The 15886-nt window shown below is 35.7% G+C and overlaps 2 protein-coding genes across 15 annotated transcripts in view; one reads left to right on the plus strand and one right to left on the minus strand.

Moving 5' to 3' along the window:
- Positions 1-15886, plus strand: part of Nup50 (nuclear pore complex protein Nup50) — a 142415-nt gene that overhangs the window by 100027 nt on the left and 26502 nt on the right. The gene's annotated exons all lie outside the window — the stretch shown is intronic.
- Positions 1-15886, minus strand: part of Asap (ArfGAP domain of ASAP) — a 109890-nt gene that overhangs the window by 75387 nt on the left and 18617 nt on the right. For 13 of the 14 annotated variants that reach the window (XM_067776705.1, XM_067776704.1, XM_067776710.1 and 10 more), the window contains one exon: positions 7774-7846. The exons of the other annotated variant lie outside the window; for it this stretch is intronic. In XM_067776705.1, coding sequence (XP_067632806.1) covers positions 7774-7846 — 73 coding nt within the window. The remainder of the gene's footprint in view (positions 1-7773; positions 7847-15886) is intronic. 14 annotated transcript variants of the gene reach the window in all.

Consider the following 15886-nt stretch of genomic DNA (forward strand, 5'->3'; position numbering starts at 1 on the left):
AAAGTGATAAAGTTTTTCTATGTTCAGATCAGCTAAAAGCACTCCAATTTTTTTAACAAACCCTTCAATTGAGTTCACCATTTCAAAAATCGTTTTATTAAATCCTTGCATTGAAATATTTAAATGATTTAAATATTTTGTCAAATCTGTCAAAAAAGCAAGATTTATATTAAATTCTTGTAACTTAATTTCTCTTAAAATATCATCAAAACCTTTCACTTCAGTTTCTATAAATACAGTAATTTCTTTCCTCAGTTCAAAAAATCGTTGCAGACATTTTCCCCTACTAAGCCATCTAACTTCCGTATACATTAACAAATCGCCGTATTCGTTTCCGATTTCATCCAAAAATATCTTAAATTGGCTATGTGTTAAAGAGTTGTGCCCTCCTCTGATTCTGTTAACGATTTTTACGACTACATTCATCGTATTAACATTTCCATTTTTCACACAGAGACTCCTGGTGTATTATGCAATGAAACGATGGAACCCGTATATCGTTTTTCAAGAGCTGGCCAATAAAGCCTTCTTTTTTCCAACCATTGCGGGTGCACCATCTGTACACACCGAAGAAAACTTTTCAATGTTAGCGCTTACATTTAACCTTTCGTTAACGGAATTAAAAATATCAGCTCCCCGAGTATTTTTTAATAAATGAATTAATGCGAAAATCTCCTCGGATATGCTAACATTTTCATCAACCATTCTTACTGCTAAAATGAGTTGACTTGTGTCGGAAATGTCGCAAGTTTCATCCAAGGCAATGGAAAAATAGCTACAGGAATTCAAATTTTCACCTAACGCTCCATCCAGAAAGGAATTTAAGTTTGCGATTCGGCGAGTCACAGATGAAGCGGAGAGAGAAACTTTATCTATTGTATTTGCCAACAATGCACCCTCATCTCCGAAACAATGCAGCATTTCTTGGCAAACTTTTTTTAAAAAACTCCCTCTGTGAAGGGTTTGCAATTTTTTGCACTGCTTAAGCTTGCAATATATGAAGCTCTTAAGGGAACATGTCTGTGAGTGCTTTGATACGGGGTATTTTTCGTACCCCTGGGTGGCTAGGGTCTCGAGATATAGGCCAAAACGTGGACGCGGGTACCCCTAGAATGTGTTTATAGAATATGGATAGCAAATGAAAGCTGTTGATGAGTGCTTTAGTACAGGGTAATTTTCATATCTATTTGTGACTAGGGTTTCAAGATATAGGCCAAAACGTGGACCAGGGTAACCCTAGGATGAGTTTTTACATTATTGGTATCAAATTGAAGCTGTTGATGTGTGCTTTAGTACAGAGTAATTTATACCGCTGGGTGACTAGGGTCTCGAGATATAGGGCAAAACGTAGACCCGGACACCCCTAGAATGTGTGTGTAATATGATATCAAATGAAAGCTGTTGCTGAGAGCTTTAAAGTAATTTTCATTGTGATATTCGATTTAGTCGCATCAACCCGGCAAAACTGATACATATGCATGCAAAGCCGATATAAAGACTTGAATTAATAATACCCATATACCTATTTACATACGTCCTATTCAATTTGCCTGAAATTTGGTATATACATTTGCCTATATTAGTATTTACAATACTTTTTTCCGTGAAGTAGACCAGGGAGGCCTGGGAATGGGATTAGGACTAGGACTGGGACTGAGACGCGGAGTGGTACTGGCACTGGGACTCGGAAAGGGACTGGAACAAAATACATACCACCCTCTGGGACTGGCAATAATGGATGAAGAGGAATGGAGAACTTGAACTTGAGAGATGAGAAAAGAGAGAAGGAGACTGAGAAGAGATAGAATGAGGCGAAGAATAGAGATATATGAAGCGAAAAAGACGAAGAAAGGAGTGGATAAAATGATTAGGAAACAGTGAAGAGGGGGAGAGAGTAAGACGGAAAAAGCTTATTAGAATGTATGCAGATAGACTAAATTTAGGGCAGAACAACGTCTGCCGGGTTTGCTAGTTTTTTAATAAAATTTTATTTATATTTTAAATTAAATACATTAACATTTTAAAAATTGTTTAAAATAACTGCCAATAAAATGTTCATTTTGAAATAACAAAATAATATAATATAATAAAGTAAAATAATTCAAAAATAATTTACAAAAATAAAGTAGGTATTTATATTTAACTCAAGTAGATAACCCTACAGCAATAATAAGAAAAAAATCGCCGCCAGGTGGCGCAAGGACCAAAATATTAAAAAAATGGTATATGTGTTGCCGCCAAAAAGGGCTCCTAGGCATTATCTAAGTGGGGAATTAAATAAGCCAAATCAGACAACATATACGAGTTTTTTGAATATCTCGATCGTTGCGCTACCTAGCGGGAGTTTTTTTCACAACGCGATTTCTATTCCCGTATGTAATATGTGTTCCAAATATCAGTCAAATCGGACCACAAATACGCTTTTTTAAATATTTCGATCCATGCGCCACTTATCGGGAATTTTTTTCTTATTATTGCATTGCCATCGTGTTCAGGCTTTTAGCTTATAGGGAAGTTACTTAAATTTCGATTAAAAAATTCTGTTCGCTACATAGAGTCCAGCTAAATAAAACCGTTTAAAAAAAACACGGCTACTATTTATTATATTCTATTAGATAAATGAGTGATAATCTCAAATTATCTTTTTACTTCAAATTTTTCACTAATATGTATATTCCATATTCAATTTTAAGTCAATTGAGCCGAAATAAATTTTTGTCAGTGCACTTATATTCATCATTTTGGTTTTCTAAAAAAATAGCAACAACCAATCAGTGCACGTCTATTCTTCATTTTTTTTTCTAAAAAAATAGCTACAACCATTCAGCGAGCAGAAAAGGCGCTGGCACGTATACAAACCCAGTCGGACTTGGTAGCTTTCAAAATTAACGTATTGCATTGTTGTCTAGAATGCATTTAAAAATACTTCTGCATGCGATCAATTCAAATTTAATTTAATTTAAATTTTAATTATTAAATAAATCAGACAAAGCTTCATTGTTTTCGTACAGGTGAAACAAAAATATACCCAACAAGTAAGGAAGGCTAAGTTCGGGTGTAACCGAACATTACATACTCAGTTGAGAGCTATGGAGACAAAATAAGGGAAAATCACCATGTAGGAAAATGAACCTAGGGTAACCCTGGAATGTGTTGTTTGTACGATATGAGTATCAAATGAAAGGTGTTAATGAATATTTTAAAAGGCCGTGGGCCTTAGTTCTATATGTGTACGCCTTTTCGAGATATGGTGGACCAGGGGTGACTCTAGAATTTGTTTGTACCATATGGGTATCCAAAGAAAGGTGTTAATGAGTTTTTTAAAACGGCGTTGGCCTCAGTTCTATAGGTGGACACCTTTTCGAGATATCGCCATAAAGGTGGACCAGGGGTGACTCTAGAATTTGTTTGTACGATATGAGTATCAAATGAAAGGTGTTAATGAGAATTTTAAAAGGGAGTGGGCCTTAGTTCTATAGGTGGACGCCTTTTCGAGATATCGCCATAAAGGTGGACCAGGGGTCACTCTAGAATTTGTTTGTACGATATGGGTATCAAATGAAAGGTGTTAATGAGAATTTTAAAAGGGAGTGGGCCTTAGTTCTATAGGTGGACGGCTTTTCGAGATATCGCCATAAAGGTGAACCAGGGGTGACTCTAGAATTTGTTTGTACGATATGGGTATCAAAAGAAAGACGTTAATGAGAATTTTAAAAGGGAGTGGGCCTTAGTTCTATAGGTGGACGCCTTTTCGAGATATCGCCATAAAGGTGGACCAGGGGTCACTCTAGAATTTGTTTGTACGATATGGGTATCAAATGAAAGGTGTTAATGAGTTTTTTAAAAGGGCGTTGGCCTCATTTCTATAGGTGGACGCCTTTTCGAGATATCGCCATAAAGGTGGACCAGGGGTGACTCTAGAATTTGTTTGTACGATATGGGTATCAAATAAAAGGTGTTAACGAGAATTTTAAAAGGGAGTGGGCCTTGGTTCTATAGGTGGACGCCTTTTCGAGATATCGCCATAAAGGTGGACCAGGGGTCACTCTAGAATTTGTTTGTACGATATGGGTATCAAATGAAAGGTGTTAATGAGTATTTGAAAAGGGAGTGGGCCTTAGTTCTATGGGTGGACGCCTTTTCGAGATATCGCCATAAAGGTGGACCAGGGGTGACTCTAGAATTTGTTTGTACGATATGGGTATCAAATGAAAGGTGTTAATGAGTATTTTAAAAGGGAGTGGGCCTTAGTTCTATGGGTGGACGCCTTTTCGAGATATCGCCATAAAGGTGGACCAGGGGTCACTCTAGAATTTGTTTGTACGATATAGGTATCAAATGAAAGGTGTTAATGAGAATTTTAAAAGGGAGTGGGCCTTAGTTCTATAGATGGAAGCCTTTTCGAGATATCGCTATAAAGGTGGACCAGGGGTCACTCTAGAATTTGTTTGTACGATATGGGTATCAAATGAAAGGTGTTAATGAGTATTTTAAAAGGGAGTGGGCCTTAGTTCTATAGGTGGACGCCTTTTCGAGATATCGCCATAAAGGTGGACCAGGGGTGACTCTAGAATTAGTTTGTACGATATGGGTATCAAATGAAAGGTGTTAATGAGTATTTTAAAAGGGAGTGGGCCTTAGCTCTATAGGTGGACGCCTTTTCGGGATATCGTTATAAAGGTGGACCAGGGGTGACTCTAGAATGCGTTTGTACAATATGGGTGTCAAACGAAAGGTGTTAATGATTGTTTTAAAAGGGAGTGGGCCTTAGTTCTATGGGTGGACGCCTTGTCGAAATATCGATATAAAGGTGGACCAGGGGTGACTCTAGAATTTGTTTGTACGATATGGGTATCAAATGAAAGGTGTTAATGAGTATTTTAAAAGGGAGTGGGCCTTGGTTCTATAGGTGGACGCCTTTTCGAGATATCGCCATAAAGGTGGACCAGGGGTGACTTTAGAATTTGTTTACGATATGGGTATCAAATGAAAGGTGTTAATGAGTATTTTAAAAAGGAGTGGGCCTTAGTTCTATAGGTGGACGCCTTTTCGGGATATCGTTATAATGGTGGACCAGGGTTGACTCTAGAATGCGTTTGTACATTATGGGTATCAAACGAAAGGTGATAATGAGTATTTTAAAAGGGAGTGGGCCTTAGTTCTATAGGTGGACGCCTTTTCGATATATCGCCATCAAGGTGGACCAGGGGTGACTATAATATGTTTGTACAATATAGGTGTCAATTTAAAGGTATTAATAAGAATTTTAAAAGGGAGTGGTGGTAGTTGTATATGTGAAGGCGTTTTCGAGATTTCGACCAGGGTGACCCAGAACATCATCTGTCGGGTACCGCTAATTTATTTATATATGTAATACCTCGAACAGTATTCCTGCGATGATTCCAAGGGCTTTTGATTTCGCCCTGCAGAACTTTTTCATTTACTTAATATGGTAGGTGTCACACCCATTTTACAAAGTTTTTTTCTAAAGTTATATTTTGCGTCAATAAACCAATCCAATTACCATGTTTCATCCCTTTTTTCGTATTTGGTATAGAATTATGGCATTTTTTTAATTTTTCGTAATTTTCGATATCGAAAAAGTGGGCGTGGTCATAGTGATTTCGGCCATTTTTTATACCAATACAAAGTGAGTTCAGATAATTATGTGAACTGAGTTTAGTAAAGATATATCGATTTTTGCTCAAGTTATCGTGTTAACGGTCGAGCGGAAGGACAGACGATCGACTGTGTATAAAAACTGGGCGTGGCTTCAACCGATTTCGCCCTTTTTCACAGAAAACAGTTATCGTCCTAGAATCTAAGCGCCTACCAAATTTCACAAGGATTGGTAAATTTTTGTTCGACTTATGGCATTAAATGTATCCTAGACAAATCAAATGAAAAAGGGCGGTGCCACGCTCATTTTGAAATTTTCTTTTGTTTTTGTATTTTGTTGCCCCATATCATTACTGCAGTTGAATGTTGACATAATTTACTTATATACTGTAAAGATATTAAATTTTTTGTAAAAATTTCACTTTAAAAAAATTTTTTTTTTTAAGTGGGCGTGGTCGTTCTCCGATTTTGCTAATTTTTATTAAGCATACATATAGTAATAGAAGTAACATTCCTGCCAAATTTCATCATGATATCTTCAACGACTGCCAAATTACAGCTTGCAAAACTTCCAAATTACCTTCTTTTAAAAGTGGGCGGTGCCACGCCCATTGTCCAAAATTTTACTTATTTTCTATTCGGCGTCATAAGTTCAACCCACCTCCAAGTTTCATCGCTTTATCCGTCTTTGGTAATGAATTATCGCACTTTTTCGATTTTTAGAATTTTCGATATCGAAAAAGTGGGCGTGGTTATAGTCCGATATCGTTCATTTTAAATAGCGATCTGAGATGAGTGCCCAGGAACCTACATACCAAATTTCGTCAAGATACCTCAAAATTTACTCAAGTTATCGTGTTAACGGACGGACGGACGGACATGGCTCAATCAAATTTTTTTTCGATACTGATAATTTTGATATATGGAAGTCTATATCTATCTCGATTCCTTTATACCTGTACAACTAACCGTTATCCAATCAAAGTTAATATACTCTGTGAGCTCTGCTCAACTGAGTATAAAAATATTACTTCAAAAGTAATTTTACACGAAATTATAGCAGTTTAGTTCCTAATGGGTACAGCAGAATACATTCGGTTATTGGCGAGAGGATAGAATGCGTGCGCGCGGGGATGTGTGGCGCGCTTGCCTATGCGGTGCGCTTGCCGGGGCGTTTTACAAAAACAATTGCGTGAAAGCGCCTATTGACGACCCCTGACCTAAAGTAAAAACACATTTGAATCAAATATGATTGCAAAATGTGATTGAAAAACTATATTCAGTTTTTGATCATCAAACGTAAGCATATTTGATTATTCTTTTTGTTGGTTTTTATGAAATATTAAAATTTAATCATCAAAGGACTTCAAAAATGATTTCACAAAGTGATCGAAGAATGCCTTTCAGTTTTTGATCATCGAAAGTATTCGTATTTGATTATTTCTTTTGTTCAATTATATGATAACTCATTATTTAGTCAGAAAAAGTAATCAAATTGTATTTATATGTAGGGAAATTCAAAATTTAATCATCTAAATGCTGAGTGGGAGTTTGCTTTTGTTATTGCTGTTATTTGTTAGAGAAGCATAGGTGACCATAGCCTACAAAATTTGCCATAGAGTCCAGTGCAATTTCCTCTGCAGGAATTATTTCTCGAACTGGTTTTCGAAAAGTGGCAGGCGAACTTCACATGAAATTGGCGGTGCACCATAAAAAAGAAATATGAAATTTTTTTTCGCTTATCTACGGCAAATTCACGTGCAAGAATTATTTTTGTTTTCTGAGCGTGGCACGCTAACTTCACATGAAGTTGACGTGCCACTCGATATTTTCTAAAATATAGTCCCGGGAAATATTTTTGTTTCACGGATAAATTACCGCAAATTCACGGCAATTTACCAAATAGTTAATTTTTTTTCCACGCAAAAGTTGTCTACCCAACTTCAGACAGGTAAAAATAACAACCCTTTAAGTTAAGACAATATACATTTAGCTTACATACCAATATGCTTAATTGCAGGGAACCTTATGATCTCAGTAACCAGGTACCCTAACCAAAAATGGTTTATAAATTTATTTGTAAACTATGATAATAAACTTATTATATGCGAAAAAAAATACTTTCTGAAACGGTCTAGTGTAGACTATACTTACTGTTTCCAGAATTATGTATCGCTTTTACGGCTTTCTTCAACTTTGTCAATCCTTCACGATCAAATTCAAGGCGCTGGAAAAAAAAATCACATACATAATTTATAACAGCAAGTAAAAAATTTATGAACAAATTTAGTGGTATGGAATGATTTCTCAAGGGTCTAACTAAGCGACATCTACAAAGTAAGTGATTTAACCTCGTGAGTTGATCGTGACCCATAATGCAATAAAAGCAGATAGGTAAATTCAGTAGTACAGCAACAAAGTGTTCACCGTCCTCATAATCCGGTCATGCATTTTATTATTCGTTCCTCATGTAACTAGGAGTGGGGTGCGGGATGGCCTAGAAGGTTTAATGTGGTCATATTAATCGTTCCCGAATGGTGCTTTGTTACCGGAACGTACCGGATCTATATCCGGCAAAGGACCATCAACATCGATAACACACCCCAAAACCTTCGGGGAGTGTCTTTATCGTTAATATAACAATAGAGTTTTCGGCATTGCAAACTCAAGATCTACTAGCTCTTGGTAAATTTTATTAAACTCATTTACAGCTCTATTAATAGGGGCAAAATAATGGTAATTAGATCTAACAGAAACCGCATGAAAAGGGTAATAAAAACGAAGCATTCTATTAGGGACATGAAAGCGTATTCGCTTAGCAAAACTGGACAGTCAATTTAACCATTTATATTGTCAGAGATGGACATTAGAGACTGAATTGTAGGCGAGAGATTTCAAATTTATGAGAAAACATCGGGCATCAAAGGGTGGAAAAGGTTCAGTAAAGTGAAGATGTAGGAGAGCAAAGCGAATGAAACTACTGCACCTGCCAGAATTGGAAGTATAAAAAGGCCAGAGATAAAGGAAGCGTATTCCAGCTTCAACCGGACAAGACAATTATAGAAAAATTCCTTTTTATGGGGGTCTTTAAAATCTTTTGCATATCGCTTTAAAAAAGCTAAATTATCGTATGTCTTAGGGATAACACAACTAAAATGATCAACAAACGTGAAGCCAGAGTCAAAAAGAACCCCTTGATCAGAGAATACCTCGCTGTAGACAATTGATTGTTAAGAATGGAGTAACTTGAACAAATTCAACTTTGAGTTTTCGACAGGGTCATATGAAAGCATTTATCAATATTGACTAACAGTTTATTTCTGATACTCCACTCAGATAGATTGGAGAGGTTATTTTGTAGACGACGAACGTCAGTCAGGCATTTAATTCTGTTAAACAATTTCAAGTCGTCGACAAAGAGCAGGACTTGAGAATGTTCAAAACATGTGCTAATATAGTTGACAAAAAAAACAAATAAGAGAGGACAAGAATGCTGCCTTGAGGCATTCCGGAAATGACGACAAATGAATAAAATTTTGTGGTTCCTATTTCTACAAACGACCTTCTATTAGTGAGATATGAGTTCGACCATGAAAGAAAAACTGAATGGAATCCTAAATGTTCAAGTTTGTGCAGTAAGATATTGTGGGAGACTATCAAAAGCTTTAGAGAAATCGGTGTTGTGTCCACTTGACACCCACTCTTAAAAGCTGATATACAGTACACAGACAATTTTGCAAGGTTTCAATTATTTCTCTAACTGAGAAAAGTACTTTATCTTTCACAATTTTCTCGAATAGTTTTCAAAACGTGCTAAGTTTAGGGATTGGGGTAGTTTCTAACGTAATTTTTGTTACCAGATTTGTGAATAGGCGCAATTTGACCCAAGGTTGATTATGCAGGTTAAATGTTCTTAATTAAATGTTCTACATTTCTTAAGGAAGGAAGAGGAGAGACCATCAAGGTCAATTTTATATGACAAACTCAAAGCAGAAATACCCTTAAGCATATCTACAATTATTATAGGGTGTTATATCAAGCTCATTCATTAATTTATAAATCTCAAGTACTTTCCTATGAAAGTTTTATTTATTTTATTTATTTATATTATTGTTGTTATATATTGGTTATATTATTAGTTGTAGCAAAACGGCAAAGCTCAAAGTTAATTTAAACAAGTATGTGTCTAAGTTCGGGTGTAACCTCGAACTTGAGCTTCAATTGCACATTTCATTTCAGATAAATTACTTTTCTACATAACACGTGTCACCGCCCGTTTAAAAAAAATGTCTCCCCATTTCCTCTTACAATAAAACTTGATAAGTGAAATATCATTGATTCAAAACTATTTTTTGCTAAGTTATAGCTTATTATTCTAGTCTACGACCCTTTTAAACTTGTTTTATATCTGAGTTGCCGTGGTCTTTAACCGATCTCGTCCATTTTTACTAGAAATATTTTCTGCTATAAGGAAAATACGTGTACACAATTTCATTACGATCCGTTAATTTTTCTTCGAGTTATGGCTCCCGAAACATAGAAAATTGCTTAGTCGTAAAAGGGGCGGTGCCACACCCATTTTCTAAAATTTTAGTGTTTTCCAATTTAATGTTATATTCAATTTAGAAAGTAAAATTCTATTGATACAAAGCTCTTTTTCACTAAGATATATCTTATTATTTTCGTCTACGACCCTTTTAAAAATCTTTTATATAAATGTGGGCGTGGTCTTTAACCGATCTCGTCAATTTTTTCTAGAAATATTTCCTGCTATAGCGAAAATTTGTGTACCCAATTTTATTGCGATCCGTTAATTTTTCTTCGAGTTATGGCTTCCGAAACATAGAAAATTGCTTGGTCATAAAAGGGGCGGTGCCACGCCCATTTTTTTAAATTTGAAGTTTTTTCTATTTATTGTTGTAAATCCACCTGGGAAATGAAATACCATTGATATAAAGCTCTTTTTAGCAAAGATATAGCTTTTTTTATTCGTCCACGACCCTTTTAAAAATCTTTTATATAAAAGTGGGCGTGGTCCTTAACCGATTTCGTTAATTTTTCTTCAAAGCATTCCTGATAGTAAAGGCAACCTCTCTGCCGAATTTTGTTACGATAGGTTTAACCCTTTTTGATTTATGATTAATAATATTTGTAAAATTGATTTTATCACAAGTGGGCGGTGCCACGCCCATTTTAAACAATTTTTCCAAATTTTTATCGAGAGTCTCAATATCAGTCCACATGTCAAATTTCAACATGCTAGGTGTATTATTTACTAAATTATCCGGTTTTTTGTGTTTTCCAAAATTTTATATATATAAAAAGTGGGCGTAGTTATCATCCGAATTCGCTCATTTTCAATACCAATCTATTCTGGGTCCAGATAAGCTAGTGTACCAAATTTTGTGAAAATATCTGAATATTTTTTACTCAAGTTATCGTGTTAACGGACGGACGGTCGGACATGGCTCAATGAAATTTTTTTCGATACTGATAATTTTGATATATGGGAAGTCTATATCTATCTCGATTCCTTTATACCTGTACAATAGGGCGGGTCGATTTAAAAATCGCTCATTGCTCTGTGAAAATTGTATTCTAGGGATCAAAATAAGAAACTTTGCCGAAGGAACCATACCTCTAAAACGAATTCTGATGCCCACCCCCCCCCCCCCCCCCCCTTTGGGTCGAACTTTTGGGTAGGGGCAATTTCAATTCTACCTGCTGTGTCTTGTGGTGGCTTAAAAAAACAACAAGCAATTTTACGATCTGCAATTGTCACAGTGATACCTTCATTTTTTAAAACGGTTGAATAAAAAACCCACACAACTATGTTTACGACATGCAAATGCATCACAGTGATGCCTTGGTTTTAAAAGGGGGTTGTAAAAACGCTAATTTCTAATAATTTTTTTAATTTCTTTTCTATTACTAAGTTAAATTCATTTTTTCATTTACATATGTTCTGACTAAATAAATTTCTAAAGAGAAAAATAAACTCCAAAAAGAAAAAACATAGGCATTTCAAAGTGGGATTTTTCAAAATTTGCCCCTACGACCCAAAGGGGGGGACATCAGAATTCGTTTTAGAGGTATGGTTCCTTCGGCAAAGTTTCTTATTTTGATCCCTAGAATATGATTTTCACAGAGCAATGGACGATTTTTTGCCTCCCCACAAATCGACCCGACCTACTGTACAACCAACCGTTATCCAATCAAAATTAATATACTCTGTGTGCAAAGCACGCTGAGTATAAACATTTTTCGAAAAATGTTGGAGTTTGGCGCCTCATGTCAAGTTAACTCTGAGTTAAAAAGATAACTTGCAGTTCTGCTAGTGGGCCTTAAAAAGTTTAAAATATTTATTTTTTCTTTGAGCAGGGGTCAGAAGGAGGTTACCATTTAAAACTTCGAAAATTTCTTCAAAAATACTTCATATATTTCTGAGACATCAAGGTACTAGCCCGACCATCTCGGGAACGATATGGTATGACCAGATGAAACCTTCAAGGCCATACCGCCCTCTCATTCCCTAGATCCATCAGGAGTTCGGGGTCGCCAGAGCTTCGGCTGTTAATGAAACAGTATTCGCCACGGGTAGGTGAGGTTGACAAAAGGGTTGGAGAAGTTATATATTGCCCTGGAAACCCCTTGAGGGTTGCGCTACACAACCCCTTGAATCAATTTGGTATTTTAGTCCCCTCTTACGACAGGCATACCTACCGCGGATATATTCTAAGCCACTAACCCGCTGGGCGTCAGTCATCTTATGATATTGTTCCAGATGTTTTAACCTAAAAATTATTTATATTTATTTATAAATTTTATTATATTTATGTTTAAATAGGACAGTTCTCTCAGTCTAGGAAAAGTAGAAAATCTTTCATGTCTTCTAGACAAAATATACAACACTCAGAGAACGCAAAACTTACATACTCTAGTAATGTCCTTTCGATCTAACTATGCATCTAACGCCAAAAGTAATATGTAAAATGTGAATTTTACGAATTAAAAAAGTTTACAAAACTGCAGCGCACAAAAACTTTTGGTTTTTAAACGATTTTATTTAGCTTGACTCTGTGTAGCCAACAGAATTTTGTAAATTGAAATTTAAGTATCTTCCCGATAAGCTACAAGCTTGAAACGTGGAATATAGTTCAGAACCCGATGACAATGCAATTATAGAGAAAAAAACTCCGATAGGTGGCGCATAGATCGAAATATTTCAAAAAATCGTATTTGTGGTCCGATTTGGTTCATATTTGGAACACATAATACATAGATGAATAGAAAGCGACCTATGAAAAAAATTGCCGCTAGGTGGTGCAAGGATCGAGATATTCAGATATCTATACTATAACAAATCTCTAGAAAATCGTGTCTGTACATCCAAGATTTCTAAAAAAAAAATGAGTGTACTTGACGTTTGGAATGTCGTAGACATCATTCATGCACCATTTTTTTCTGTTTGTCTGTTTGTCGGTTTGTCTGTTTGTCTGTATGATATCGATAATCTCGGGAACTAACGAATGGATTTTTATCAGACTTTCACAGATGGATAGCCTGTAATCCAGAAGGGAATCTAGAACTTATTTCATTAAAATCGCGTGAGAAACAAAAAAGATATAGTTGTTTAAGCTATAATTAAGCTACTTTTAAGGATTTTTTTTTTTTGAAAGACGAAGGAAAATGCACCTAGTTTCCAAACAAATATCAAAGAACGCCTTTGCAAAGTTTTTTTTCAATTTCATATAAATTAAAAATCAAATTCATGAATACAGTGGCATACCAAAAAAAAATATTCCACGCTGCCATATTACGATAATCGGTTAAAATGAGGTTACCTAAAACCTCTAAATATGCGTACAATATGGGCATCAAACAATAGAGGAAGGTCACAGGTTTCATTTGAATTTTGTGGTATTTCGATAAATAAATCGATAACTGAGTTATCGGTCAAAATGTATTTGCTCCAAAATCTATAAATTTACCTACAATATGAAATACTTTTAGCTAAGATTTTAAACCTTTTACACGCGTTAATCAGGGACTCAAACCTTTTGGAGCAATTCGATGTATCTATTCGCTGACAGGTGGCGCAAAGTTCTGTTGACAAGCGTTATTACCAGTTTTCATGAAAAAAATTTCATCAAAGTAGCTGTGATTTTCTTCTTTGATTTTTTGAGGTTTTATAAATTTTAGCTGGACATAAATTTTAGTTGTTTGAAGAAGTTCAGTTGTGCAGTTGTATTTTGTGTTGTGCAGTTGTATTGTTGTAAGTGAATTTTAAACTGGTGAGTACAAATTGTTTTTCCTTTAATTTTTATTGTTAATCAATTAATGTATTCGTTTAAATAAATAAATCTGTGGCAACAAATCATAACAACTTAAGTCGAGTTAAGAAATTAGACCAATCAGAATTTCTTCTGTCGGTTTTTAGTAACAAAAAAGCTTACTTTTGTAGAACTTTTCTCGGTTTTATATTATTTTGTTTCTAGACCATTAAATCTAATACGTTTGGCTAAGTTATGAAGCAGTTTTCTTTTAAAAAATCGCTGGAGGAAATTTCAACTGGTATAATTTCTTAACTCGACTTAAGTTGTTATGATTTGTTGCCACAGAAATAAATACGAGGTTTACACTATTATACGAGCTTTTCGAGGCATATACGACTTTAAACGAATGCCTTGAATATTTTTAATTACATATTGGTAAACTCATCCTATTGCTATTTGGGAGGTACATTCGGATGATGTAGTTCAATTTTGGTAGCCTCATCTGAAGAAACGTATTTTTGACGTAATTTTACCAGTAACTAATGGCTCAATTACATAAAACTTTGGAGTTGTCATTTCCATACAAAGTTCGTGGAACGTAAAGCAACTTTGTATGAAAGTGGATCCTTCGAAGTTTTACGTGTTATGGCCGAAATACATACAATTTTGTGCAACTTTGACAGATGAGCGCTTCGTTTTTTGCTCATGGCTCAAAATTTGTCTCAACCTTACGTTCCACAAACTTTTTTTGACAGGACCGTGTGATAGCAATGGGAGCGCAACTTCTGTCAAAGTTCTCAAAGTTGTATGTAATTGGGCTCTAAGGTATTGACATTACCAGCTGGTATTCAGGCGAGTTTTCCAATGCTTTCCGACATAACAGCATTACAGTAAAATCTTATCACGCCCTGTCTCGCGAATTAGAAACCTCCCCTGAGAGAGAAATTCGTTTAAGTACGCAGCAAGTTAGGACAAATTTAAATCGCTTTTTTGAAAATGAAGAAGAACAACTTATACGACTCAGCAATGACCGAGAGCGCCACATATTGTCTCGAGGTTCTGAACCTGTTGTCGAAAGGGAGCCCAGGTTAAATGAGCAGCGCATCCATTCAGCATGTCCAAGGTTATGCCAAACAAGTAATGAAAGGGTCGATATGTTGAACGCCGATTGTGAGCATAGGACATCCGAAACGTTTTCGCATCGTGAGGAACGTTTGATAAATGATCGACATCGCTATAACATTACTAGAATGCAGGAAAGTAGCAACCAACAACGCAGCAGTATAGTTATGACTGCAGAAAATTACGAACGCCTACGTGAAGATCAAGAAAAATACAGGGCCAACGAGAGGGAAAGAATACGCGGAATATGGCAGTTGGAGGCAGAGAAAAATCGCCAAGTTAGCCTGCATGTTCCGCGTGAGACATACGCTAAATAGGGAACAAAATGACTCTGAAGAGCTTCCACCAAATATTGATGTAGGTAACGGCTTACTCTCCTGGATTACTAAGACAAAAAGTGCTTTTGCATATAACCCTTTAGTAGATTATGCTAAATATTCATTGATTGGCGAAATGAATTTGAAATGCAGATTTTGTGAAAACTTTCCACAATTTAATCGTAGTCTGATACCTATTCTGCAAAATATGCTACATGATGTAAATCCATACATTCGCGATTTTAAAAATGCCCTTGATTTCGTTCCCGAAGAGCAAGATAATAATTATAAATTTGTAATATGTGCTGATAAAAGGCCCGCAACAGAACATCCAAGAAGGTACAATCCTTCTACTACAAATGAAGTTGCAGTTTTTTAGTTGACCAAGAGTGTGAAAGGCGCGATATTGTTTTGCGCACTCATGACGATCGTCTTCATCGTATATACGAGACACATCGATCATACGATGCGCTTCAATACCCATTAAATTTTTGTCACGGGGAAGATGGATATAACTTTGAATTACATCAAATTAACCCTACTACTAGATTG

Source organism: Eurosta solidaginis, chromosome 3, assembly GCF_040869045.1.
Source record: "Eurosta solidaginis isolate ZX-2024a chromosome 3, ASM4086904v1, whole genome shotgun sequence".
NCBI classification, from domain to species: Eukaryota; Metazoa; Arthropoda; class Insecta; order Diptera; family Tephritidae; genus Eurosta; species Eurosta solidaginis.